Genomic DNA, 25,883 nt, shown 5'->3' with positions numbered 1-25,883 from the left:
AAAGCAGAAAAGATAGCAAAAAATGGTTTCTTCCAGTTGCCTTTATCTGTTGTCTTGCCTGTTACTTTAGCAGGTGTTGTTAGTCACAGATGTTCATTTTAAAAGGCACCATAACCTGTGTTTTGGAGTGTTAGTGTACCCTGAGACACTGCAATGAACTTTCCTTCCTGGTGGTATTAGTGCAGCTGTTTGTGTGTTTACAGGGATCACCACCAACTATTCCACGTGCACCCCGAGCATCAGGACGTGTCCGGACGGCGTCTGCGATGCGGTGGAGAGCAGAGACCCGGCTGTGTGCCCCCAGGACTGCACAAGTAGGGAATGCTTTAGGATGGGCTTCTCTGTTTCACCTCTCATTGCTTCTCAAATGTCACTTTCCCAAGTGCAGATGCCTTTACAAGCTCAACAGATCTGTGTTGCAATCATACAAGCAAGTTACGGTTATGGGGATTAATCTTGACCTTTTTTGGGCCAGGCAGGTGACACCCATTGGGTGACTGATGGAGGGATAAGGTTTGCTCAGTAATCCCCATTCTGCTCCCTGTTCATTCACAGGTGGTGTTTTACAGTGGAGATACTTGCTGAAGGTTCTAGGTTCTAGGCACGTTAATGCCCCACTTCCTAACTCAAGTGCAGAACAATAGGAACCATTCCTGTTTGAACTCCTGGGTAAATAAGCAAAAAGAAAAAAAATTCCATTTCAAATAAATGTGTTTACAAAAGATCATCTGGGGAAATGTACCTGCCCTTTTCTGGCAAGTGGCAACCAGGATGATCCAATGCCTTACCTGTTTTAAGATCCAGGCAGAGACTCATGTGAGCAGAATTTATGAAGGAAAAATTGAAATGCATTTGTGTTGGTTCTTTTTACTTGAGCATTTATTTCTGCATTCCACTCATATACCTGTGAATAGCTGCAAGTTCACAACACACCTTGAAGATGTACAGGGTAGTAAAAACAGTGTAGTTCTCTTGAGCAATTTCCACCTTCTGTGAGATGATAATGTTTAGGTGGATCTTTTTATCTGACAGTCTAATTCAGGAATAAAGACATACATGTTTCTTGAATGCTTCTTCTGACTCTGACATCATGTACTACAAGTTTAGATATTGAAATGGAGTCTTAGAGGAACTAGCATTTTCTTACAGGTTGGGACTTAATGTTCTTCTATAAAATGAATTACTAAAGAGGCTTCTTAGTATTTCTTACGTGCAAGAATGGATTGTGCATTGTAAATTAGTGTTATCAGATAATTATTTCATCAGAGTGCATAAAAACAATCCCTTAAGTGGCAGAAATGCTTGAAGGAAATGCAAATAACTTCTCTAATTATCTGAAAAGAATTCTTTATTGGTAATAATTGCAATAATTCGTCATTTTGAAAGTGGAAATATTTGTGCCAGGGGCTGCAATGCTAAAATATGTACAACATGTGCAACATCAAATGTTTTCTCAACAGAAGCCTGAAAGAAATGTTGTCTTACTGGATAATAAGCAGGCAAGTAAGACAAGCTTTCAGGATGTTATGCATGCCCTTTTTAACACCTGAGTTGAATAATTGTGTTTATGACTTGACACAATTGAGAACCTGGGCTGGTGCCCAAAAACAGTGTACTTGCAGACAAAAAAAATGAGTGTGTTCTGGGAGCTCAGAGCTTCAGGAGTACCATTTTATCAGCTCTCACTGGCAGGGGACATTTCTTTGGGAATGGCAAACAATAAATAGGCCAAGATGTTAAGATCAAGGATATTCTTTAAGTACAGACAGTTGTGAAAATACTTATTTTTGCAATCCGTTTGTCATTATGATGGCTATGTCCTTGAGTCCCAAAATTGCTTTCTCACAGTAACACTATGAATATTGCATTCAAGGGCACTCAGCTGAAACAGCTGCTGCTGTGGCTGTGCCTATCAAATAGAGGCAACCTAATTGCATTCTGAGCAAGAGATTTTCAGGTGATAAGCAACTGGTCAAGAGCAGCTTAGCTAGGACTGGCTCATTCCCTGCTTTCCTCTTCTTCCAGGCCTTCAAACATAGGCAGATATAGATAAATACATAGGATTTTCTGTGGCAAATGGAAACTTCATTTCATCACCTCTTCATGATGGAGGAAGCTGGCTGGGAGAGGCAGAGGGGATAATGCAGAATTTCTGGGAACACCTGTGCTTTTAAGTGTCAGCTCAGAGGACAGTGACTCAGCACTGTCTTCCAAAATTAACCACCTGAGCTGTCTGTAAAATGCTGTTCGTGATTAAGGCAGTTTAAAAATAAAAATGTCACTACTATTGGTCATTTTTATAAAATATACAGAAAAAAATATTTATGTGGAAATGCAATTGCTGTTACCCTGCATGAAGGACTACTTGAAATTAAGGATATCAGTTTCTGCTCTTCTTTTTATAATATTAAAAAATGCACTTTTAGATAGCGAGATTCATTTTTTTATCACTTGCACTTGGCATTTACTCTTAGTGCTTTGACTAGACTGTCATGTGGCATTTTGCAGAGGTGGTTGAGTGTTGTTACCTCCATTTGACAGTGGAATAAATGATACCAGAACAGTAGACTGACTTTTCCAAGGTAAGGGGAAATTGGCATCAGAAGCAGGAACAGAACTCAGTAACTGCTAATGAGGACTAATGTTTAACCAGTGCAAGGTCCCCCCATTTCAGAACCTCAGAGATTTCAGAATTTAGAGTATTCCATCCCCCTCAGGAGTCCCTGCAATTGTCCCTGCACTATGTTGTCTGGTCGTACTTCAGATTCATATTGGGGTAAATCCATGGAAAACTGAGCCTTTTTTCCCCCTTTTTCTACATGTAAGAATCTTAGCCTATTGTCTGTGTTTGATTAGGTGGAAACATTATTGGTGGCCATGGGAAGGGCATTGGAAATCTTGGAATTAAGTCAGGACATGGGATTTGTTACTGCTTCCCAAGACAGAACTGTTACTGTGAGAAAGATGATATCAAAGGTAAGTCTCTCTGCTGTTCTCATAGTAATATTTTTCTCTATACATCATGTGTACATAAACAGTCTACACTTACAGCCATGTTAATTAATCATATCTTTGGTCAGAGACTGCTAATGCAGAACCAGTGAGGAACTGGCACCTTGGCATCCACTATGGAGCCTGAAAATTTCCAGAGTGGGTTATTTATAGCTTTGGCTAAGGATTCTTTTTTATGCATTATTACTTGACAAACAAGTCGGTCATCCTTTGATATCCAGCAGCATTTGCATTTCAGTGAGACTTACCTGATATTTGCAGAGGCAGCTTGGAGAATTAGAATAATGATTTATATTACTTTCAAGTAATTCCAGCTTCCTGATAATTTCTGAAAAATCTCAGCTTCAAAATGTCAGAGATTACCATCACCCATGGCGTTAGCAGGAGGAGTGCATTACATTTTTCCTTGACCTTTGTTTAAACAGAAAAGCTTTGTGCAGTTTTTTGAAACAGATAATGGCTATTTTAAATAAACAGAGCATGAAGTAGTTCGCATCTTTAAAATTGAATTATTATGCGGAAGTAAGAGACCACAAAGAAAGTTTTAAGAAGCTCTTCTTGGTCCGCAGAGCAACTGTGTGATGACTTGTGCAAGACTGTGATCACGGGGGCGGTGGTGCTGTGCTTTGTCATCTCCGTGCTGGTCTCCTACTACTGCATCCACCGCTACCACAAGCAGTCCCCGAAGGCGCCCATCGCCTCTGCGGAAATGACCTTCCGGCGCCCCGCACAGCCCTACCCCATCAGCTACTCCTCCAGCAACGTCCGCCGCCCCTCCCTCGACTCCGTGGACAACCAGGTCTCCGTGGACACCTTCAAAATTCCTGTGAGCCTGATCACATTTCATCCTCTGGTTTGATGTCAGCCTTGTTTATGCCTGCAGACCATGATACAGGATGAAACACCCATTACCTTCAAATAACAGCACTGGGGGTCAGGTGCACTGAAGATACTTCTTGAGATACACATTTTAATTTACTCTGTAAGGCAGAGCAAATGATGTTCTTCCTATGTTCTTCCTTTTTTGCTATGCTTTAATGCACTGTAACATTTTAGGTTTAATTTAAGCTGATGATTTTTACTAATGTATCTTCATGTGACAGTGCTGTGGTTTTCCTTTTAACACTGTCCAGATAAGTATTAATGACCAGCAGGTTTGTACTCTCTGTGATGTGCCAAAGTAGTGCAACAAGGCTAGATTTAAAACATTTCAAAAAATTCCCTTCTGAGATCTCTTCCTGATTTCTGATATACAGTTTGTAGGTCTCAATTGGTGTGAGGGTTTTAAGGACTTTTGCCCAGTCATGCTGTCATACCTTTACTCTATTTTTTCCTGCTTTGAATGACACACTGCTCAGATTTCCTGCCAGATGGGGCATTTCATGAACCAACATGGTAGAGAAACACTGTCACTTTATATGGCAACATTGAATCTATTTGAGCATTAGGTCTTCATACCATGTGCTCTGTTTGCTTTAGTTTATATACTGGTTTGTACATATGTCATAATTTTGCAACCTTAAGGCTTATTAGCAGTAATTTTATAAGAGGATGATTCCTGTCTCTGATCAGTCCTTAAGAGAAAGCCTTGTTCTGCAAGTAAAACTGATTAACTTCTCCATGAAAGTCACATATTTGTAGTTATTTTGAAATCAAGAATTTATCCTGTATCACTTCATTTTTCATTTGTACCCAGTTTCCCAGACCTGTAAACATAATCCATTATCCAAAGACTACATGTACAGCTTGTTTTGAAGGAGTTGTTTTCAGGTAAGAGGAAATGCATTTTCAAAATTCCTCAGTATCCAGGGGGTTTTGAAAGAACACACTGATGCTGATAAAAAGAGCAGCCAAACACTGCACACTGAATAGGAGGAATAGCCACTCCTTCCCTTGGTTGATGATACAGGGTTTCTCTTCTCTCCTGCAGGAAGATCCAAAGTGGGAATTCCCTAGGAAGAACCTAGTTCTGGGCAAGACTCTTGGAGAGGGAGAGTTTGGAAAGGTTGTCAAGGCGACAGCGTTCCGACTCAAGGGGAGAGCTGGCTATACCACAGTGGCAGTGAAAATGTTAAAAGGTACCTTCCCATGGGGTTTGGAATGATTTGCAAACTATCTGTGGTAACCTCTGAATGGATTTTAAAGGCAGCTAAAACCCTAGCAGTGTCACAGCCTTTCTTCCTTCCAGCATTCTGATATATTCTGACAGTCACAATCTGCACATTTGTGACTTTAGCAGTTAGCATCACATTGATCCAAGTTAAGGAATTCTAAATCATGATGTGCAAGGAGCCTCTGTCTTAATATAGCAAATGCATTCAATTTTGTTTGGCATTGATGGAAATGTTGCAAGGGTTTGTTAAAGCTTTCTGATTCTTTTAATCTATCCCGTTTTCTTGGACAAAGCTTTTTAAATAAATCATGTTATAATCATGTGAAGAGACAGAGCAGACCCGTGAACTTACTCTCCTGATGGAGAATTATGTCTGGTTTTATACTTTCTGATCTGCTTTTCAATCACTGGGAGCTCTGTCAAAATGGCTTGAATAACCCAGTGCTGTCTCCTGATAATACTAAGATGATAATATGAGACCTTGCACTGAACTGTTCACTGCTGCTTGTACGTAAAAGCATGTCATTACAGGAAAATGTTATACTTCTTACCATTTGTTATATTCAAAGCACATTTGCTGCTCCTTGAGAGGAAAGATGCTGTATATCCCACCACTTTGCCTAAGAAATAAATGCATTATGCAGTGCATGCCTTCATTGCAGGAGGTTCAGTGCACAGTAGGTCATGTAAAGGAGGAGGAAGTTCTAGGAACTAAGATTTTTTGGAAGTGAAGATTAATTAACTGTTACTTGTAATATTCAAGTATTGACCTGTATTGTATTACATTGTCAATACAATAGTCACTACTTCATCTCATGTTTATTTGTGCATTTAGTGACACTGCTTTTTCTAGCACATTTTCATCAACCTGTGACTGAGTTCAGATTTCAAGACATGGTGAAAAACGTTTCAAAAATAGTTCCAGAGTTTCAAAATGTTTCTTTTACTTGCAGATGGTTTGACATTCAGTTTTCCTTATCTATTATGAAGGAAAAAAAAACTGACAGAATTAACAATGCGAAGGAGTAAACCTTTATTTTAATCACCTTATTGAAATAAATTGATCTGACATTTACAGTAATTCTTCAGGCTCTAATGAATCCCTCTGTAATGTAAATTAAATTGTAGGTAGTCACCTGAAATTCCATTTTCCAATTTGACTGTGGAGAGTATTTTTAATTCTGCAAACATTTATGTGCTTTTATTGGCTTAACTTTACTGTTCACACATGGCAGTTGAAGCATAAGGATTGGTGCATTAGCTTCAGTGGCCTTTCCAGTGCTGCCAGGAAGGACAAAGAACAGTTATTTTGGATCAGGCCAGCACCACCCATGCTTTCCCTGTACCAGCTGCAGAGCAGGTCATTTGTCCAAGTGTTTGGGACTGTTACACACTGGCTGATCTTTGAAAGGCAGTGGTTGGCACATGGTATGGTATTGCCTCTTGCTTTATAAAAGAGATCTCCTGCCTGAGCTGGGTAGATGGGCTCAATCTGGTTAGGAACAGACCAAGGCAGGGCTCTCCCTACTGTGACAACTTGGCATTGGGTACTGTGGAGGCGTCAGGGAGCAATTAGCTGAGCCAAAATAGTCTGGAAGCTATGGATGAAGATTTAAATGAACAAGTGAATAACATTTTTTTCAGCCCATTATTTTCACTTTTCTCACACAAATTAAATTTGACCTTCTGCCTAATATGAAAGCCCTCATTACAATAAAATAAAAGAGGAAATCACCAACCAGTACATAAATACAAAGTATTCACAGTTTGTTAAAACGAGTGGCATACAGCTTTAAAGCTGAATGTCTCCATTTGTAGTTAGCAGACAACCAGGCATGGTACATAGGGAACTTTGCTCTGTTCAGTTTGTTCACACACACAGCTCCAGAGCTGAAAAATACAACTTTTCTTACAGGCATTATGTTGACATTCTTAATTTTTGTTTTATGTAACTTTATCAGTATTGAGAGGCCAACTGATACTGTGTTCCCTGTGGTAGAAGATTCTCTACTCTGAGTGCAGATTCAGACTACAAGATAATATAAGGCAGATACAAACTTACAGTTCAAACATAACAGTAGAACAGAATTACTGTTTTTATAAGGAGGGCAGACTGGTTGCACATGAATAGGCAAATAAATCCTTTGGTGCTCACAACCTTTATTAAAAAAATTCACAGTACAGTGCCAAAGTTGTTATTATTATCTTTGAATCAGGGTGAACATGTCCTTGTCAATGCCCAGTAATGGCACTGGAAGAACTATCCAGACTGGTTTTCTGTGTCAGAGAGATTAAGGATGAGGAAGAAGAAGGGTTATCTCTGACCTTTGGTGTCTTTATGACTAGGGATCTCCTTCAGGCCCCAGTGCACTCAAAGAGGAAGCTTGTCAGTCTGAAGAATTCTGCAAAAAGGCAAAACACTTGAAAGGCCAAGAAAGCCTGTTGGGGCCACATGATTCTCACTGACATCAGTGAAGTCTGCATACATGTCCCCTGGTAAAATCAGTCTGAACTGTATATTTAGCTTCTGAGCTCTAAATCTGGATGTGTGCAACAAGAGTAAGCCAGTAGATTAGTGGATTTTTACTCTGCTGGAAAATGTATTTTGGAGAAGGAGTGAGTTTAGTCTTTTTTTGTTTGATCAACATGAGATCTTGACTTTCATATGCTTCTGAAGCTTTTATTGCACTGATTCACCCTAAGAAGTTGCTTTAGAACACTAGAAAAGGTCAATAATTATTTCATGGCATCTTTAAGACATTACAGACTCTGCTCCTGATTCTTGCCTGACCTCCTTGTTCTGCAGTCAGTTGTATCAGGGCAGGGCAATGCTTAGAGCAGGCTATTACCAAGCCAGAGCAGCAGCAGACACATTCACTTGGTTCTGATGTGAATGACTGTAGGACTCTGGAGATGGGACAGTTTCTCTCCTGTGGGGAAGTATGGAGTATTCCAACTTCTTACTAACTCTGGGAGAGATGGTAGATCTCAGATTTCAGGCTGTGCATAGAGAAGTCTTGAGTGATGCTTTGCTAACCAAAACTGTGTTTGGTCACTTTCTGCAGAAAATGCTTCCCAGAGTGAGCTGCGAGATCTCCTGTCAGAGTTCAACCTTCTGAAACAAGTCAACCATCCTCACGTCATCAAACTCTATGGAGCCTGCAGTCAAGATGGTAAATACTAAAAGCTTGTTACTGAGATGAAACCATCCAGAAAGGAAACAAAATGCAGTTTGTTGATGGATTTTAACAACTGCTTAATAATTCCTGAGCATCTTTTAAATTTGCTATTGGCTGAAAAAAGAGGTCTATATTGAAAGGAAAGGAAAGTACTAATTCACTGTAACTAAGCATTTTTCCTGTGGTTTTCTTCAATGCACAATTTGATTCTGAAGCTATTTTAAATTAACAAGTCTACAAATTCTCTTTAATCAATATATATTTTTATATTAGATTAATAGTCAGTGTTTTCAAATGTGAGTTATATTTCAAGTTTGACTTTTCATTATTGTTGTTGCTATTTATACTAAAACAATGTAAATGGACAACTACAGCCATATAAAGACAAATATAGCTGGATAGTTAGGCTGGTACTCAGTTTTCCTCCACTGTCATAAAGCTATTGTCTCCCTCTGGTTATGAAATGGTTTCTAAAAACCATAGTCATCAACAAGTATGTTTCAAGGGGAAAAATCTGCAGACACATGTATTATAAATTGCCAGTGAAGCAAATTTTGTCGTGCATAGGAATTGCTAATTTAAAGTGGAGTGGCAACATTCTCATCCTTTTGCATCTAAGTTGTGCAGCCTAAAATCCCAGCATGGATTCTACAACCTCTTTGCACACCTTGTTCTGCCTTCTTTGCCCACCCAGTTCAGTTGCAATTGTCACTTTAGACTTGTAGACAGAAAATGTTGTTCAGGAGTGAGTCATCTCTGAGTCTTAGTAAGGTAATGAACCAGTGGGGTGGGTTAGTTTTTTTTTCTTTTCAGTACAATGTGTTTTTCATCCCAAAGGAAGTGAAATGCTTCTGAGTCACAAGCTTTTAATAAATATCAAGTTAATTCATTGGCATATGAGGTAGGAGGGCTTTGATACAGCAGACAAATGTATTTAGCATTTCAGCACTGAGAATAGGTATTATTCATTTGGGTAATGGGGAGGGGAAATTAATGGATTGTAATGCCAGAATGTCTCTAAGTGCTTTCAGAAGGCACCTTAAACACAGTGCTGGAATTAGCAGATGATTTGAGCTCAGTGTCTCAAGAAGATTATTTTTATTCTAAAGTTTCTCTAAGTTAGCCTGTTTCACAGATCCAATTTGTCTGAAGGTTGTCTGCTTTTTTGGTCTCAGATTATCTAGATAAGGGATTATAGGCAAGAGCCTGCATTCTGCTTTGCTTTAGCCTGAAACTTACTCTCTTTGCATAGAGGAAAGGTTGTCTGTTCGTTGTTGATGGAGCAGCGTGTGTGTTTATTTCAGGCCCTCTGTATTTGATTGTGGAGTACGCCAAGTACGGCTCCCTGCGCAGTTTCCTCAGGGAGAGCCGGAAGGTGGGCCCCAGCTACATGGGCAGTGATGGCAACAGGAACTCCAGCTACCTGGAAAACCCCGACGAGAGAGCCCTGACCATGGGAGACCTGATATCGTTTGCCTGGCAGATCTCCCGAGGGATGCAGTACCTCGCAGAGATGAAGGTAGGGCAGGGCAGGGGGATCTCTGGGTGTGATGGAGGGGGAGAGCTGGCTCCTCACAAGAGGCATAAACTCTCCTGTTTCCTTCCAAAAGCTCGTGCATCGGGATTTAGCAGCCAGGAACGTGCTGGTGGCAGAAGGGCGCAAAATGAAGATTTCTGATTTTGGCCTCTCGCGTGATGTATATGAAGAGGATTCGTATGTGAAGAGGAGCAAGGTACAGTGTGCATTAAAAGCAGTGGTGGAAATTATTGCCTGATCAAGAAAATGGATTTATGCAGTGGGACTTGAGCATGGATAAAATGGAGAATGGCTATTTTTATTAACTTAAGGTCATTATTTTAAGGAAATAAAAATGCCAGTGAAGCAACATCATGAGTTTAACCAGTGGGATAGAAATACGTACATATATATGTAAAATATGTATCATCTTCAAGTAACTATTACCTCTTCCACTCCTCCTTTATGTAGTCCTCTCACTCCATTCCTTATTTATCCAGTTCCTCATCAAACTACATGAAAACACAAACAAAAAATAAACTATCTTTTTTTTATCTTCCTATTTATAATTAAAAATATAAACTAAAAACACCAAATAGTTGAAAAAGATATGGACAATTTATATCAAGTTCCACACACCTTCTGCAAGTCAGTCCTAGGATAGGCTGTGTGTTCCTGAACACAGCTTCCCCCTGACTGTGTCAAATGAGCAGTGCTGTTCAGTTCCCTCTATGGCTTAATATGAAAGAGTTGCCAACAGAATTTTTTTGCTTGTGAAAATTTTAAAATTTTATGAGATTTCCATAAATACTGTGAATTTTTAGTTTAGCTTTCCCTATTTTTAAAGGCCAGTTTGTGTGGATGTTGCATAAGTCAAAATGAGTTGTGAAGAAAAAAAATTCTAGAAGACATGCTCTTATGTGAAAGAGCATTGCCATGTTCATTTAGCTGTCTTCTGATGGTGTTTTTTTACATTGATTTATACCAATTGCTCTGTATTTTGAGAGTAATGCATTTACATAAAGGCAGCTTGGCAGTTTAGTTTCATTTGGTGGGGCATGACATACTGAGTGGGTATTTGCTCTTTACTTCTGAGATGCTCATCACTGGTATTATTCAGAGCCTAACAAGCATCTGTCTGCTTGGATGGAGAGACAGGAAAAAAGAAAAATTTGAGAAGGAAGAAGTATCAAATCCTACTGAAATACTTTTTGCATGGATATATATGGATGTCATGAGAATGAGAAGTAAGGCATATGAATGTTAATCATACTGTGGAGGTTATGAAACATCTTGGAAATTTTGCAAACCTAGATTTTCATGAATATTTGGGGTGGATTTCTCAGATTCTCTCAGTGAATTTCTGCCAGTGAAAAATAGCAACTTGTAGATTCCACTTAGAAACTATTAACCAGATATGACTGTCCAGGTTCAGTTCTGAAACTGTCCAGGTGCTTCTACTTATGCTTCATCCCTGGTATAAATCAAATAGCTCTTCCTCTTTAATCACTATTCCTCATCATGTTTGCACTTGTACATTTTCAAAGCTCTTTGTTAAGAGAAGAGTTGAATTTATCTGACTTAAACTGGTGACCACTTGCAAAAAGCCACACCAGCTTATTGCACATAGTTAGATTGCTCACATGTGTGAAAATACATGAAGTAGTTTTTTAAAAAACTCTTACAATTATTCTCCTCACTGTTTTTTCTTATGAAATACTAAATCACAAGTACATTGGCAAATGCTGTAATATGGACTGACAGTGTTTTACCATTCTGAAGATAAATACCTTGTTTATTCACTTGGAAACTTACTTTTCTGACCATTACTGCTTTTTACCTCCTAGGGTCGAATCCCTGTGAAGTGGATGGCCATAGAGTCACTATTTGACCATATCTACACAACACAAAGTGATGTGTAAGTGTAAAATCTTAAATACTTTCTGGATTGTCTGCTTGTTTATGGAGCTGGGGGAGGATGCACAGCAAGGTGTGTAGGAGCCAAAGCCATTAATCTTGCAGAGACACATGAAGGAAGTATGGATGGCACTATCAACTGGCAATGATGCCCAAAATTTTTGCTGTTGAATTAAATCTGAATAAAACTTTATCAGAGGTATTTATGTACATAATTCCTGTTGAAATCAGCAAGGATTGGATCTATTCAAATGACTTGCTTGACTTTGAATGTATAGATACGAGTTGTAATGATCATACCTGAACTTCTCTGTTCTGATCATCACTTGTCTGTAACACTGAGTGGCAGGTGAGGGATGGACTGGAGGAAAGGAAGGGGAATTTAATGCCTGACCTCTCTGCTGTTGTAATCAATGGCAGAACTTCAGTCAGCTCAGTCCAGTTTGTGCCAAGATACAAGCTTATTTTCATGATTAGGGAAATAGAGACCCTGAAGATGGGTATGCTGGGTTCTCTACCTGTGATGAGGAGCAGGCAAAGCAGCCACAGCTAAGCTATTGCCATGTGTGAAAAGCAGGGGCCAGCAGAGGAGTGTTTGTAGACATCTTTAATTGAGGATCAGATACTTTCATTTCTTTCTGGGGTGAACGATGCTTGTGACTAGTCACCAGGCAGACTCTAAAGCTACAGACTATTTATTTAGGAGAAAAGTCTCTAAAGGATTGTGGAAGAAACAGTACTTATGCTTGATTTTCTGCAAGGCAGCATTTTGATACCTTCTAAACTTATCTTGAAAGAGAGAATCTGACTAAAGTAATGCTTTTGTTACATTCAAATGGAGTGAAATGCCAATTTGGGTGGCATTGCACTTTGAGGGGGAAACCATTTTGATAATAGCAGGATGCCAAAGTATGCACCTTTAGATTTGTACTTCTAAAATGATTACCTTCACTTTTTACTCTTCTCTCTGCAGATCAGAGCAGTTTTAGTGAAATAAAATATTTTGTGTGCCTTGGGAATTTCCTTAAAAAATTAATTTCCAAAGCATTTGCCTTTACTTCGTTCCTGTTGGAGGAAGAAAATAAAAAAAATAGGGATAAATCTGGTTAGAATGTCACTTTTACTTAGATAAGCTTATAGGTTTTTCTTGGTCTCTTTTTATTCTCCTCAGAGCACCCATTGTGCTGACTTGCTTCTCTAAAATTGCTTTTCCCAAAGAATCGTTAAAATTCCTTTAAAAACTTCTCAGCGTATTTTTAATTTCTTCAGTTTCTTTCAAAATAATTTTGTTATTATGGTTTGGGGCCAGAACAGATTGTGTTGTGGTGTAACTGCCTGTCCTTTGATTGCTGGTTGATCATCTGGATCCAAGAGCATTCCTCCTGTTTCATTCCCTGATGGGCTGCTGTTGAGTAAGCCCAGGAGTGTTTCTTGTCCATGGGATCCAGCAGCACACAGAGGTTGCCCAGCTGGTACCAAGCCAGCCAGCTCAGGGCCTTGGGCAGCACAATGTGCTGGTGCTGTGCTGCTTCCCTGCTTCCCAGGGCTGGCTCAGGATCTCTGTGAAAAGCTGTGCTGATTGCCCAGCTCTCCTGGAGATGCTGTTCTAGGGAGCACAGCATTGTGCTGGGCACATCTGCACCCATGCCGTGCCAGAAGGGGTCCAGGCTATGCTCACACTGTGTCTTTGTCTCACTGCTGGCTCACCTTTGTTGTGTCATTGTGCATGAAATAATCCAGGAGTGCTCTATAGCAGCTCCTAATTTAGCCAGAGTCCTGCAGAGCAGAACTGACACACACACAGAGTTGCAGAGCAAATCCTCTGCAGCACCAGGTTCCACTGTGACATTTCAGCAGCATCACACTGATCAGTGAAGTACTCCTTTTGCAGCATTGATTGATACTTTTAGATCATTGCACTCACTGAAAATATTATTTTATGGATGTTCTTTGTTGTTTGCGGTGATGCAGTTATATTTTAGGTGAACATATTACTCAATAACCATTCCAATATGCTCTTTTTTCTGGTATTCTGTGTTTCTGTTTTCCACCCTCTTCCTTCTCAAGCTGTTCTTTATAGTTAGTGGTTAGCAGAGCTTAATAACAGTGCCACTTGCCAACATTTACAAAAAACCCATTTTTACTTCAGGGGTCGATGACATCAGTGGAAAGCTAACCTTCTGTCTTCCTCTTCATATACTTTTATTTCCTGGCTTTTTGCGATCATGTTTTTATTCAGCAATAAACAATACAGTGGGAATTCTTTATCTCTCATTTCTCCTCCTGCAGTACTTTATTTGTATAACAGTCTTGAGAGTACTGCAGCATTTTACAGCATTCTATTCTAATATGTTCACTAACTAAACAACTGCAGTTAGAAATTGTTCATCTGATCCCTCCCTCCATATTCTGTAAAACTCCTCTTAAGCAGAAGTGGATTTTAAAAATAAAACCTGCCATCCTCCAAAGTTTATTTGAATTAATCATGGACAGAATTGTAACCTGATGGCAGAGCATAAATGCCTTCAAAAAGGGTATGAGGAGAAATATTAATAAAGTATATGAAAATGCTATAAATATTCATAAGCTTTCAAGAATGTGCTGAGTGATTAAAATTTAATTCAGTGAATGGCATTAGGGAGAAGAATGGCAGCATACCACTCGGGACCATGTGCGAGTCACTTTGACTTTTCTCTAAATTTGGGAAGTTTTATTGCTGTGCTTTGGGGTTGCTGCTGTGCTTTAAAGCGTGTGCAGTGCAGGTGGAAGGGAGTCGGGCAGGAGGTGAGGTGTTTGGCTAACACTTTAAGATGGAATTTTCATAGGGAATTAGACACGGCTGTTGGCTTTGGCAGTAGGTGTCTAACACTTCCTAAAATTCTCTTTAAAATGGAGTTTACAGAGAAATTGCCTAAAGCTAGCATTTTTCATAAATTGTATGCAATTTTGCTTCCAGATGCATCCCATTGAGCAGCCCCAGTGTTGGCTGGTTTCCTTCCTTTCGAACATCCAGATTTTGTCAGTTGTCAGTAGAGCAGATTCAGACTGATTTGTAGCTTCTTTGTGTCTCAAAAAGAATTTCACTAAGAAAAGAAAAACATTTTGGCCTCTTTTCTCCTGGCTTACTCTCGAGAAATGAACTAATTTATCTAAATATTTCTCACCCCTTGTGCAAGGCCTTTTTGTTTGAGCTCAGCAGTAAAGTAGGTTTAAAATTCCACTATTTCTTCTGTTCATTTCAGAAAATTATTTCTTCTGTTCTGTGTCAAAGTTCATTTTAGGCATTTGGTATTTCCAGAGGAAATTCTTTCCTCTTCTTTCAGCAACTCTAAGAAGAAAATTAAGTCCTGAATCACTGAAATGGCCCAACAGACTAGCTGAAATCAAAGGTGTTACTTATGATTGAAATAAATACATTCTGTTGTCTCATAGTCTGTTCAATGAACAGTATTTGGGAACAAGGATGTCCCTACTTGAATCTGTACATCTCCTTTGGCTTGAGGTGTCTTGAATTTTGTTGGGTCCTGAAAATACTAGGAGGAGATCTGTTGTGTAAATGCCAACACTAACCTGAAACCTACCACTCCATATAAAAACTCATTCTGTCTTTTTCAGATGGTCATTTGGAGTTCTGCTTTGGGAGATTGTTACTTTAGGAGGAAATCCTTACCCTGGTATTGCTCCTGAAAGACTCTTTAACCTCCTAAAAACAGGCTATAGAATGGAGAGACCAGAAAACTGCAGTGAGGAAATGTAAGTAACTCTTGGTCTGATTAGATTCAGAAAACATTTATAAATATTCTTGAAAAAAAGGTTTAAATAATTACTTCATAAATACTATTCTGTATTTCTTAGAGATATAGTCAAAATGTTGTGCTTTAAAGAATGTCATGAGATTAGTGAACAGTAAAGCAAGGGGAAAAAATTGCCCACAGTATGCCTACAGCTATATCCAAACCATTTATAGGGTATTGAATAACATGCTTGCCAAACAATTAAAAGAGTTTGTGCATTCAAAACTTCTGGGGTGAAGGGAGGAGAAAATGTCCATAAAACACAGTAGTAGCTGAAATATTCAATACTGAAAATACTAAATATTCATTATGTTCTGTAAATGAAGCAGATATTCCATGCACAGTCATTGTCTATTAGTTGTCAGGGCATTCCAGAGGATAAAGGATACCTTGGCCCAGAAAACTACACCCTTAAAGACAAAAATTTTCTGTGACTTGATAAGCCCATGGCTTTGGAGACATTTCATAATCTGTTGGCTGATTTATTAAAACACATTCAGTGTGAAATATCTTTTGTCTGTGATCTTCCATGGCATTAGAGATGAGGCATGATTTTATATTCAGCCTGCAAATTTGATAGTGGTTGTGGTTTTTTGAAAGTTCCCAAGCTTTAATCATTGTGACCACTCTTTTGACTGATTTTCAGTTGTAAGAATGCCTTGACCACATCTGGGCTGAGAAAAAAAGGTTTAAATAAATAATAGTATAAATATGAACTTTTTTTAGCATACAGAGTAAAATACTAAGTATTTCCAAATTTAGGCCAGTGCAGAAGTTTACAAGAATGATTGGCAATTACCATCTAAGAAATGTATAATAGTAATTTTTATTTGTTTATTCTCAGTGAGTAATACTCATTTTGCAAACATGTTATGTCATTGATAAATTAGTTTAGGCAAGCTGACCACAGCTGAGTTTCTGGGATTTTTTTATTGAAGTTAAATCATGGTTTTATGACTTTTTTCAAATTTTCTTCTGTTTTATTCAGAGATTTTTCTGACAGCTTGTGAAAGCCCACTTTAAGGGCCATTTTTCTCAAACTGCATTCTCTCCTGTACCCAGTCAAGTACGAGAGGGATCATGGATGAAGGCACAAAATGCAGTGGTTTTCAGTAGCTCCCTATGGTTCTCACAGCCCACTGTTTCCACCATTAGAGCACTTATGTGGTCAGATCTCAGTCCTGAGAGCAGCTGAACTATTAAAACATCATGAATGGCACAGGTTGGAAAGTTACACTTCCAGAACTTGCCAATGTCTGTCTGATAGTCACTCAACTATAAAACTTCATTTCTGTTCCCTTTCCTTTCCACACTCTATGCTATAGGAGGCAGTTTTTAATCAAAAGAACAATAATAGAAGTAATGTAAAGAACATTAGTTTCTGCAAATAGTCTTAAATCAGACTTTGCTTTGAAGAAAAGTTTACAGAAACTTAAGAATTTGAACAATTTGAAACAAAATTCTGCTTTTTGGTATAACAGCAGAGTTTTTCAGCTTGATATACAAATTTCTTCAGTGTCATATGCAAAGTGAAATAGAAATCTGGCATGCTGCTCTACACTTAAGGTGGTCCCTTGTGAAAGTGAAACCTGACGTCAGTTCTTCAAGGACAGCCAAGTTCATCATCATTTAAACTCATGGAGACTCTTGAAAATAAAAGCCCATTGTTGTGAGTGTCAGTTGTTAATTCCAGGGACATTTAACAGAACTCACAACAGGGATTGATGCCCTTGTGGATGTCCTTCATGCCACAGTTGAGTTCAGTACTATAAATCCTTAGAGCAGAAGCATGACCTATTTCTAACAGTTTGGGGTTTTTTTCATCCTCTGATGGGCCCCAGGTACAACCTCATGTTGCGCTGTTGGAAGCAAGAACCTGATAAAAGACCAACATTTACTGAGATCAGCAAGGAACTAGAGAAGATGATGGTGAAGAGTAGGGTAAGTGTGGCAAACATGGATTTTGAAAGTATTTGTGGTCTTCTGAGTTTGAATGTACAGAAATAATTACTTTTTCATTTTATTTGAAAGCAAATTAACTTGTTTTTCATTAAATATTGAAGCATTTACATATCTAGTTCTTTTGAAAGCAGTACTGCCTCTTCTAATAGCTTTGGTGACTTCAACCCAAAATGTGGATGGATTATCCTTATCCTGCCTATTTGCTTTAAACAATAGTAATAATTTAAAAACTGTTGTGAAAAGTTACTTCTAAATTTCACTCCTGAATACATAACATTAGAGAGCCAGAACTAGAAGAATGTAGTATTTCATGCATTTTAAATAATTGAATATGCTTCACGTTCTTTTTTTTTTACATCAAAGCAATTCAGCAACATAAATAAAAAACAATTAATTCTTATCAGTGACCTAAATATTTAGTTTTAGAAGAGCAGCCAAAGCTTTATTTGGAAGTTTTTGCATAGTTATTTTATGCATTGTTATGTAATAGCTTTTGTAACATGATTATGAGATCTGAGCACCTTGTCCTTTAAGCATGTATATGCATCTCCACATAGATGTTTCAGGTGTACCAGAAGCTGAAGGTCAAACAAAGCAGTTAGGACAGCTTTTAATTTGTTGAGTGTTTGGCTGATGTGTGCAGAACTAAGTAGGGGAAGTATTCATAGTCTCTAGCAGAGAAATCAGCAGTTCAGACAAATCAGATTCTTCCAGAGCTGCTGTGGCTGCTGGAAAGCAGCTCAGGTGCCAGAGGTTCTAGAGAAAGATAAATGCAGTGGGTCTGTAGTTCCTTGCTGTAAAGAAAGCAGGTGCACATTTATCCTTTTTACCCAGACAGCAACACTGCCATGTGCATTAACAGAGCTTTTTGTGTGTTCCTTTCTCAGGACTACTTAGACCTTGCAGCTTCCACACCCTCTGACTCCTTACTGTACGATGATGGGCTCTCAGAAGAGGAGACTCCTCTCGTGGACTGTAATAATGCTCCCCTCCCTCGAACCCTCCCTTCCACATGGATTGAAAACAAACTTTATGGTAGAATTTCACATGCATTTACTAGATTCTAGCAACACACACAAAAAAAGTTGATTTTTCTTCTGCACTGTTCTCAGACTCTGTAACCCCATTACAGTGTTTCTTGTCTGAAGCCAATCAAAATTTGCTTGGAAGCTTCTTTTGGGTTTTTTTTGTTTGTTTGTTTGTTTGTTTTTTCTTTTGGTAAATGTCAAAGTTTGCATCAGGATCATCCTTTAGTCATTTTGCAGCTGTGTCTAAAATAAACATTTTAAAAGGATGTGAAAATAAGTAAAATGACTAGATATCATACAATAAAAGCAAAAAAAGATCAGGGAAGTATTCTCAGGGGAAATATAAAATGCTAATGAGTATCTAATTCAACTATCCTGTTGGGGGAGGCTACAACATTTAAAATATGTTAGATTCTGCACCTCTAATTTAAGCAATACACTTTTTTTTTAATACTGTTTTTTGCCATAACTTAGTGCTAGGACTCAACTGCAACATTTTTCATTTATTAAGAAGGATGTCTAAATTTCAGCTGCTATTAGTACATTTTGGATCTATAAGCTGAAATGTATTTAATGTATCATAGGATGAAAACAGATTATTATATACAGAAGGTAGAAATACTGTATATAAATATTATATACAGACTAAACTGACATGTAAAATCCTTTGAAAACCTGATTAACAGTGGGCATTTTGAAAATATCAGCTGTTTTCACGTCCTTTGATTTGTTATGAACATGTTAGTACTAAACCTTGATTGAATGATGTAGCAAATGTTTTTAAAAAGAACATATGCTTTCATATTGTGATGGTGAGATGGACAGTAAAAATGGTTCTTGCCAAAACTCCTATATTTTGTCTTCTGATTAAATATTCTACATGGTTTTAGATACTTACTAACATCACAGATACTTTTTTCATTCTTCATGCAGTATGACTTTTGAAAAGTTGGATCTTTTAGTTTAAAAGTTGCCATTAATACATGGCTTTGGGTCTATTTTTGATCTATACCTTAGTTATTATTTTATTCATTGGGTTTTCTCAACTCATGTTGATTTTGGGGCACTTAGTGGTTAGATTGCTAAAAGAATGAAGTAGCAGAAAAAAGTTGCCATGAGGTTGATGGCAGATGCTGAATGCTTAATAAGCAACAGAATCAGATTTCTGTTTTTGAAAATCTTGACCCTGCTATAGTTCTGTGCTTGCACAGCTGAATCAACATGGTGCTAAGCACTCTGCATCCATTTTGGTGATCACTTGTGCCTAGACACAGAAACAGTTACTGCACTTAGTGTGAGTAATTACAGGCCTGAAATACAACTTTAAATGCTGAATCAGGACAGGAGTGCTCAGCACTTTGTTGGACTTTACTCAGTTGTGCTCCTGGGATTTCCTGAAATTAAGTAGGGGATCCCTGATGGGGGTGTGGAAGTGTCCCCAGAACTGAAGCCAAAGGAAAAGCGCCCATTTAAGTAAATCACTGAAATGATTTACTTCTGTCATTGAAATGGACTTTGGATCCTGTCCCAAATGGGTTTGTTAATTCTTGGAGCATTTCCTGTACAGCAAGAACTTTCTCTTGCAAAGCAATATATTGCTACATGATTCCTAAAATAAAAAAGTATGCAAAGTTGGAGGCTTATGAGAAGAACAATTCTTAGCTTTTTACTATGCACATGTGCATGCATGCACACAATTTTTTATTGAGTAAGCACTTTAATTTATCCAGGGTTTTTTGCCTGCATCTCAATTTCTGCTTCAAGGATTTCAAAACATCATTTATATGAATTGATTTGGGACAAAATCCAGTGGACTGGCTTTAAGTATTGAAGGGAGTTTTGCCAAGGGCCTTACTGTCTGCACATGAAGTTATGGTTCTTCAGTGCAGAAAAAATTATCTGTTTTCATTTTTAGGCATGTCATACCCGAACTGGCCTGAGGAGAGCCCCGTTCCACTCACAAGATTCGATGGCACTAACTCTGTGTTTTCAAGATATGCAAATGATAGTGTATATGCTAACTGGATGGTTTCACACTCAGCGGCAAAATTTATGGACAAGTTTGATAGCTAAATTTTCTTTGTGAAAGGTAATGGACTCCTGAGGAAGACAAGGAGGCAAAGAGTGAGAAGTCCATTGGCTCGTTCTTTGTTCAGTCAACAACTAACTTTTAAATTGGCAAATCCCTTTATTGGTAGTTTTTAAAATATGTTATTTATGCTGAAGACTATAATTGGTACTCTCCCCTCTCAGAAAACATATCAAGCTGGATAAGAGTTGTAGTTCTGGTACTTTCTAAGTTGCCAGTTTGCATATGGTTCTATTTGGCAACTTCTTAGTGCAAATGGCCTTGCACTTCATCCTCAGTGATTTTTCAGACTAACCATCCTATGTTACAACGTTCTGGGATGGTAAAATGTACTTGAACTGCTACTTTTATAGTGGCTGTTAGCATACAACCACTTGATCTAAGCAGGAAGCACAAACAATAAAGAGAAGGGAGGAGAAAAACAGGCTCCCAGATTACTGAGCTTGCTATCAAATGACAAGTGTTAGAATAATGTTGGCACTGACAAAGCCAATATCTTGGTTTGGAAGCAAACATTTAGTAACTCAATAGAGGACTTGAGATTCAACATTTGAAGTCTTGTAAAATGTATTGTCTTGTCTTAATGAGAAGAGAATTTGTTTTATTAGTCTTAACTTCTCTTACCTTTAGCACAATGGAGATAAATTTGTTACAAGATAAGCTGTATAGATGATGGCAATCAAGTGTTCATCTGACACATTTACTTTCCATCACCAACATATTAGTAATGTTAAAACATACAGTCTTGTACAATCATAGTTTCTTTTATGATTTAAAAATAGGCTATACGGGATTTTTAGACTGAATTCATAGAATAGAATAGAATACATCAATACATCATAGAATGGTTTGTGTTGGAAGGGAACTTGGAGGTCATCTCGTTCCAACTCCCTGTCCCCTGCCCGCTCCTCTGTTGTGGGAAGGGACACCTTCCACTAAACCAGGCTCCTCAAATTCTCATCCAGCCTGGACTTGAACACTGCCAGGGATAAGGTATCCACAACTTCTCTGGGCAACATGTTCCAGTACCTCACCACCTTCACAGTAAAGGATTTCTCCTAAGTATCTAACCTCAACCTGCCTTCTTTCAGTTTAAAGCCATTCCCCTTATCCTAACATTACATGCCCCTGTAAAAAACTCCCTGCCCAGCATTCCTGTAGGCTCCCTTTAGGTACTGAAAGGCTGCTCTAAGGTCTCCCCAGAGCCTCCTCTTCTCCAGGCTGAACATCTCAAATTCTCTCAGCCCGTCTTTGTAGGAGAGGTGCTCAGCCCTCTGATGGTCTTTGTGACCCTGGTCTGGACTCCTTCCAACAGGGCCATTAATTCCTTATGCTGGGGACTGCAGTGCTGATGCAGCACTCCAGGTTGGGTCTCACAAGAATAGAGAAGATGGAGAGAAACCCCTCCTTGACCTGCTGCCCAGGCTGCTTTTGATGTAGCCTTGGCTTGCTGGGCTGTAAAAACACATTGCCTGGTCATACTGAGCATCTCATCAATCAAAACCCAAGCCCAAGTCCTTTTCCCCAGGGCTTCTCTCAATCCTTTCTCCACTCAGCCTGTGTTTGTGTTGGGATTTCCCTGACCCATGTGCAGGATCTTGTCCTGCCTTGTTGAACTTCATTGAGGTTTGTGTGGGCCCATCTCTCAAGCCTTTCAAGGTTCCTGTGGATGGCATCCCTTCTCTCCAGTGTCTCAGCAGCACCACACAGCTTGGTGCCATTGAAAACCTGCTGAGGGTGCCTTCGATCCCACTGTCATTGTCACCAACAAAGGTTCAAACAGTGCCAGTCCCAGTACCAGCACAGGAGCAGCACTCATCACTGGTCTCCACTTGGACATCAAACTGTTGACAGCGACTCTGAGTGTGACCATCCAGCCAATTCATTATCCACTGCATGTTCCATCCTTCTAATCCATGCCTCTCCTGTGTCAAGACAAGGATGTCATGTAAGACACTGTTGAATGCTCTGCACAAGTCCAGGTAGATGGCATCAATCACTCTTATCCACCAGCACTGTAATCCTGTCATAGGAGGATATTTGTAGGGTTTGCCCTTAGTGAATGCTATGTGGGCTGTCACCAATCACCCTGTTTTCCATATTTTTTCATCAGGTTCCATGGACTTGTGGATCCTCAGTTTCCTTAGCTGGTTCAGAACCTGCTCTTCCCTTATGGTGGGTGGTTCTTTATTCTTGCAGTCCCTGCCTTTGCCACCTCTGTAAAGGGGCTCGTGCAAACTTGGGCCTCAGTGGCTGAAGAACCTGCTGGCAAAAATGTCATTCCTTCTCCATATCCCAGGTCTCCCATTTTTTCCAGAGAGAGCTCACATTTTTACCAGTGTACCTGTGGAAGCTTTTATTTTTGTTGCCCTTGATGTCCCTGGCCAGATAGAATTCTATCAGTGCTTTAGCCTTCCTAATCTGATCCCTGTTTGCTTGGACAATTTCTCTGTATTCCTCTCAGGCTATCTGTCCTTCCTTTCACCCTTTTTCTTTGGGGGCAGCATAGGCTTCCTTTTTGTGTTTGGGTTTGTACAGGTGCTCCTTGTTCATCCATACAGGTGTCCTGACATTTTTGCCTGACTTCCTCTTCGTTGCAATGCTCCTGACCTTGCAAGAAGTGGCCCTTGAATATTAACCACCTTCCTTGGGTCACTCTTCCTTTCAGGGCTTTATCCCATGGTACTCTACCCAGAAGGTCCCTGAAGAGGCCAAGGTGTGCCCTCCTGATGTCCAGGTTAGTGAGCTTACTGTGTGCCTCCTTGCTGAGGACTTGAAGTCCACCTTTTCATGGTCACTGCAGCAAGGCTGCCCTTGAGATTCACATTCCCCACCAGCCTCTCCTTGTTGGAAAGAGCAGTGTCCAGCATAGCAACTCTCTTTGTTTACCCCTCTGTCACTTGGAGAAGCAAGTTATCCAAGTATTCCAAGAATCCCCTGGATTGCTCATGTCATGCTGTGATGTCTGTCCAATGGATATTGGGGTAGTTGAAATCCCCCATGAGAACCAGGGCTTGTGAGTGTGAGGCAGCTCCTTTCTGTCTGTAGAGGGTCTCATCTGGTTGGGTTTCATCTCCTGGCCTTAAACCCCCACTATAATGTCACTTGTCCTTGAACTGCCTTTAATGCTGACCCATAAACTCCTCATCCAACCCCAGTACAGCTCCAAACACTCCATGTGGTCATGGATATAGAGGGAAACACCTCTTTCTCCTGTTCCCTGCCTGTCCTTCCCAAAGGTCCTGTATCCTTCCACTCCAACACTCCAGTCATAGGAGCCCTCCTACCACATACCTGATGCCAGTAAGGTCACAGCCCTGCAGGTGTCCACAGTCTCCTACTGCTCTTGCTTATCCCTCATGCTACATGCATTTGCATAAAGGCATTTAAGCTGGGCCCCTGATGGAGCAGACTTACTGCCAGCATTGGCTGAAATTCCTTTGAGCAGCATTTCAGGTTCTCTCCTGCTGATTTGCAATCCCTCTCCAAGCTCTCGGCATCCCTTGCTGGTCCTGGCATCAAACAAGTAGGAGTGGAGTGGATTATTCTCTCTCCCAGCAACTTCCATTTAATGCCTTCTTCAGCAGCTTGGCAGGCCTGTGACCAGAGATGCTCTGCCTGAGCTCTGGCAGATGGGTCCCCATCAGACTCCATCCACCCAGGTTTTCAGTGTGAGTCTCCAGAAGCAGCCAGACCCCTGGCTGTGGCACTAGACCCCTCACCATTTGCTGATTTGCCAGATTCACTTGGCCCTTTCAATGCCCTTCCCTTTGACAGGGAGGACTGATGAAAAAGCTGCCAACCCTTGAGTCCCTCACCACCACTCCTAGGGATCTGTAATGTCCATGGCCCTTCTCAGACCACTCCTGGCTGTATCCCTGGCACACACATGAAACAGAAGCAGATAATGGTCAGGAGACTGTGAGGCTCAGTAGAGAGTCTGGCTGACATCCCTGCTGCAGCTCTCTGTTCATCAGTCAGGTTGATGAGTGGGTCCCTCTGTGCCTCTCAGAGGAGAGTTCCCTGCTTCTCTTACGTGTCACCTTTGCTAGCTGTGCTGGTGGTTACACAGAGCAGATGGGATTGCCTTGCTCAGCTGAAGTGGTTCTGCAGGGGCACCTCAGGCTTCAGGGAAGTCTCTTCCTCCCTGTCCTTGTCATTTCAAGTGGCCATTATTCTGCCTTACTGACACCCCACCTCCCTTCTGTGTGTGCATGGTGGGAGTTTTTCCCTCTTTGACTGTGAGTTTACTGCAAGCTGCCTTTGGAACCAGCCATCCAGCTCCTTCACAGCCTGAAGTTATGTAGCCTTCTCACCCCCTCCTGCATCTCTGCCACAGGATGTCCTCTGCCTCAGCACACCTTTTGCAGATATTCAAGTACAGAGATTTTGTTTGCAGTCTTGTTAAGTGGGTTGGAGACCTCCTCTTAGCTCTAAATTGCATATACTGCCTTGCACAGGACACTGCCACAACCTAATTCCAAATAAACCTGTTACCTTGAAAGTAACAAATAAAAAACAGTTGCACAGCAAAATTGGTCTAAAACTCTGCTGTTGAAACTACACAAGGAAAATGTCACTGGAATTTGTTAAGGTGAAATACAAAAATGTTATCCTTACAAAAGTGACTTGATATTTGGAAGAACAATCAGCCTATGAGTCATGTTCTATGTGGAAGAGTAAATGATCAGCACTATTTTTGTCTTTATTTGTAATCTACCATGGCTAAGGGTAACCTTTCATTTGCTACAAGTGTTGGGATGTAAATCCCGAGTGACTCGTTGTTAGCGTCGTGATGGTTATTCTAAACAATCCAATTCTACCAAAGCTTGCTCCTGTCACTAACAGTCCAATTTAGATGTTTCAGATCTGTTTCAGATATTGTTTTGTGTATCAACTTTATGTTTCCATTAAAGTCTGTGATTTCAGAAACATGGTCTCGAGTCAGACTGCCAAAACCTGAACACAGATTTTCATTTTGCAAGAAGTGTAATATGAAGTGGTGTGTTGGAATTGAAAGAGCTTCCCTGTTGAATTGCATGCTTGATCCTGTCCTGATTTTGGACAATCAGTAAGCACAGCTTTTCCTTTGCACAGACATTTGCCATGCTGTGTAATGCACAGCAGACACACAGCTCTGTATGCAGGAGGGGCTCTGCTGTGACACCACGGTGATCTTCACTGGCATGACACGACTGTCAGAGTGCATTCTTGGAAAACAAAGGGCACTGAAAATTAAACCCTTTATATGGGGTGTTTTTTCTGGTGAGAGA

At 39.9% G+C, this 25,883-nt stretch overlaps 1 protein-coding gene across 1 annotated transcript in view; it reads left to right on the top strand.

Annotated features, from left to right (window-relative positions):
* Nucleotides 1–24,708, top strand: part of RET (ret proto-oncogene) — a 289,942-nt gene extending 265,234 nt beyond the window's left edge. Inside the window, exons 21-32 of the mRNA XM_079311877.1 lie at nt 204–314; nt 2,857–2,976; nt 3,582–3,838; nt 4,943–5,090; nt 8,191–8,298; nt 9,609–9,823; nt 9,915–10,037; nt 11,668–11,738; nt 15,353–15,490; nt 17,373–17,472; nt 18,381–18,528; nt 20,437–24,708. Coding sequence (XP_079168003.1) covers nt 204–314; nt 2,857–2,976; nt 3,582–3,838; nt 4,943–5,090; nt 8,191–8,298; nt 9,609–9,823; nt 9,915–10,037; nt 11,668–11,738; nt 15,353–15,490; nt 17,373–17,472; nt 18,381–18,528; nt 20,437–20,594 — 1,697 coding nt within the window. The 3' untranslated portion in view covers nt 20,595–24,708. The remainder of the gene's footprint in view (nt 1–203; nt 315–2,856; nt 2,977–3,581; nt 3,839–4,942; nt 5,091–8,190; nt 8,299–9,608; nt 9,824–9,914; nt 10,038–11,667; nt 11,739–15,352; nt 15,491–17,372; nt 17,473–18,380; nt 18,529–20,436) is intronic.
* Nucleotides 24,709–25,883: the final 1,175 nt, after the last annotated feature.

The sequence above is a fragment of the Erithacus rubecula genome (assembly GCF_903797595.1).
Source record: "Erithacus rubecula genome assembly, chromosome: 9".
NCBI lineage: Eukaryota > Metazoa > Chordata > Aves > Passeriformes > Muscicapidae > Erithacus > Erithacus rubecula.
Note: the sequence above shows the minus strand (reverse complement) of the source record. Positions and strands in the feature narration are given on the sequence as shown.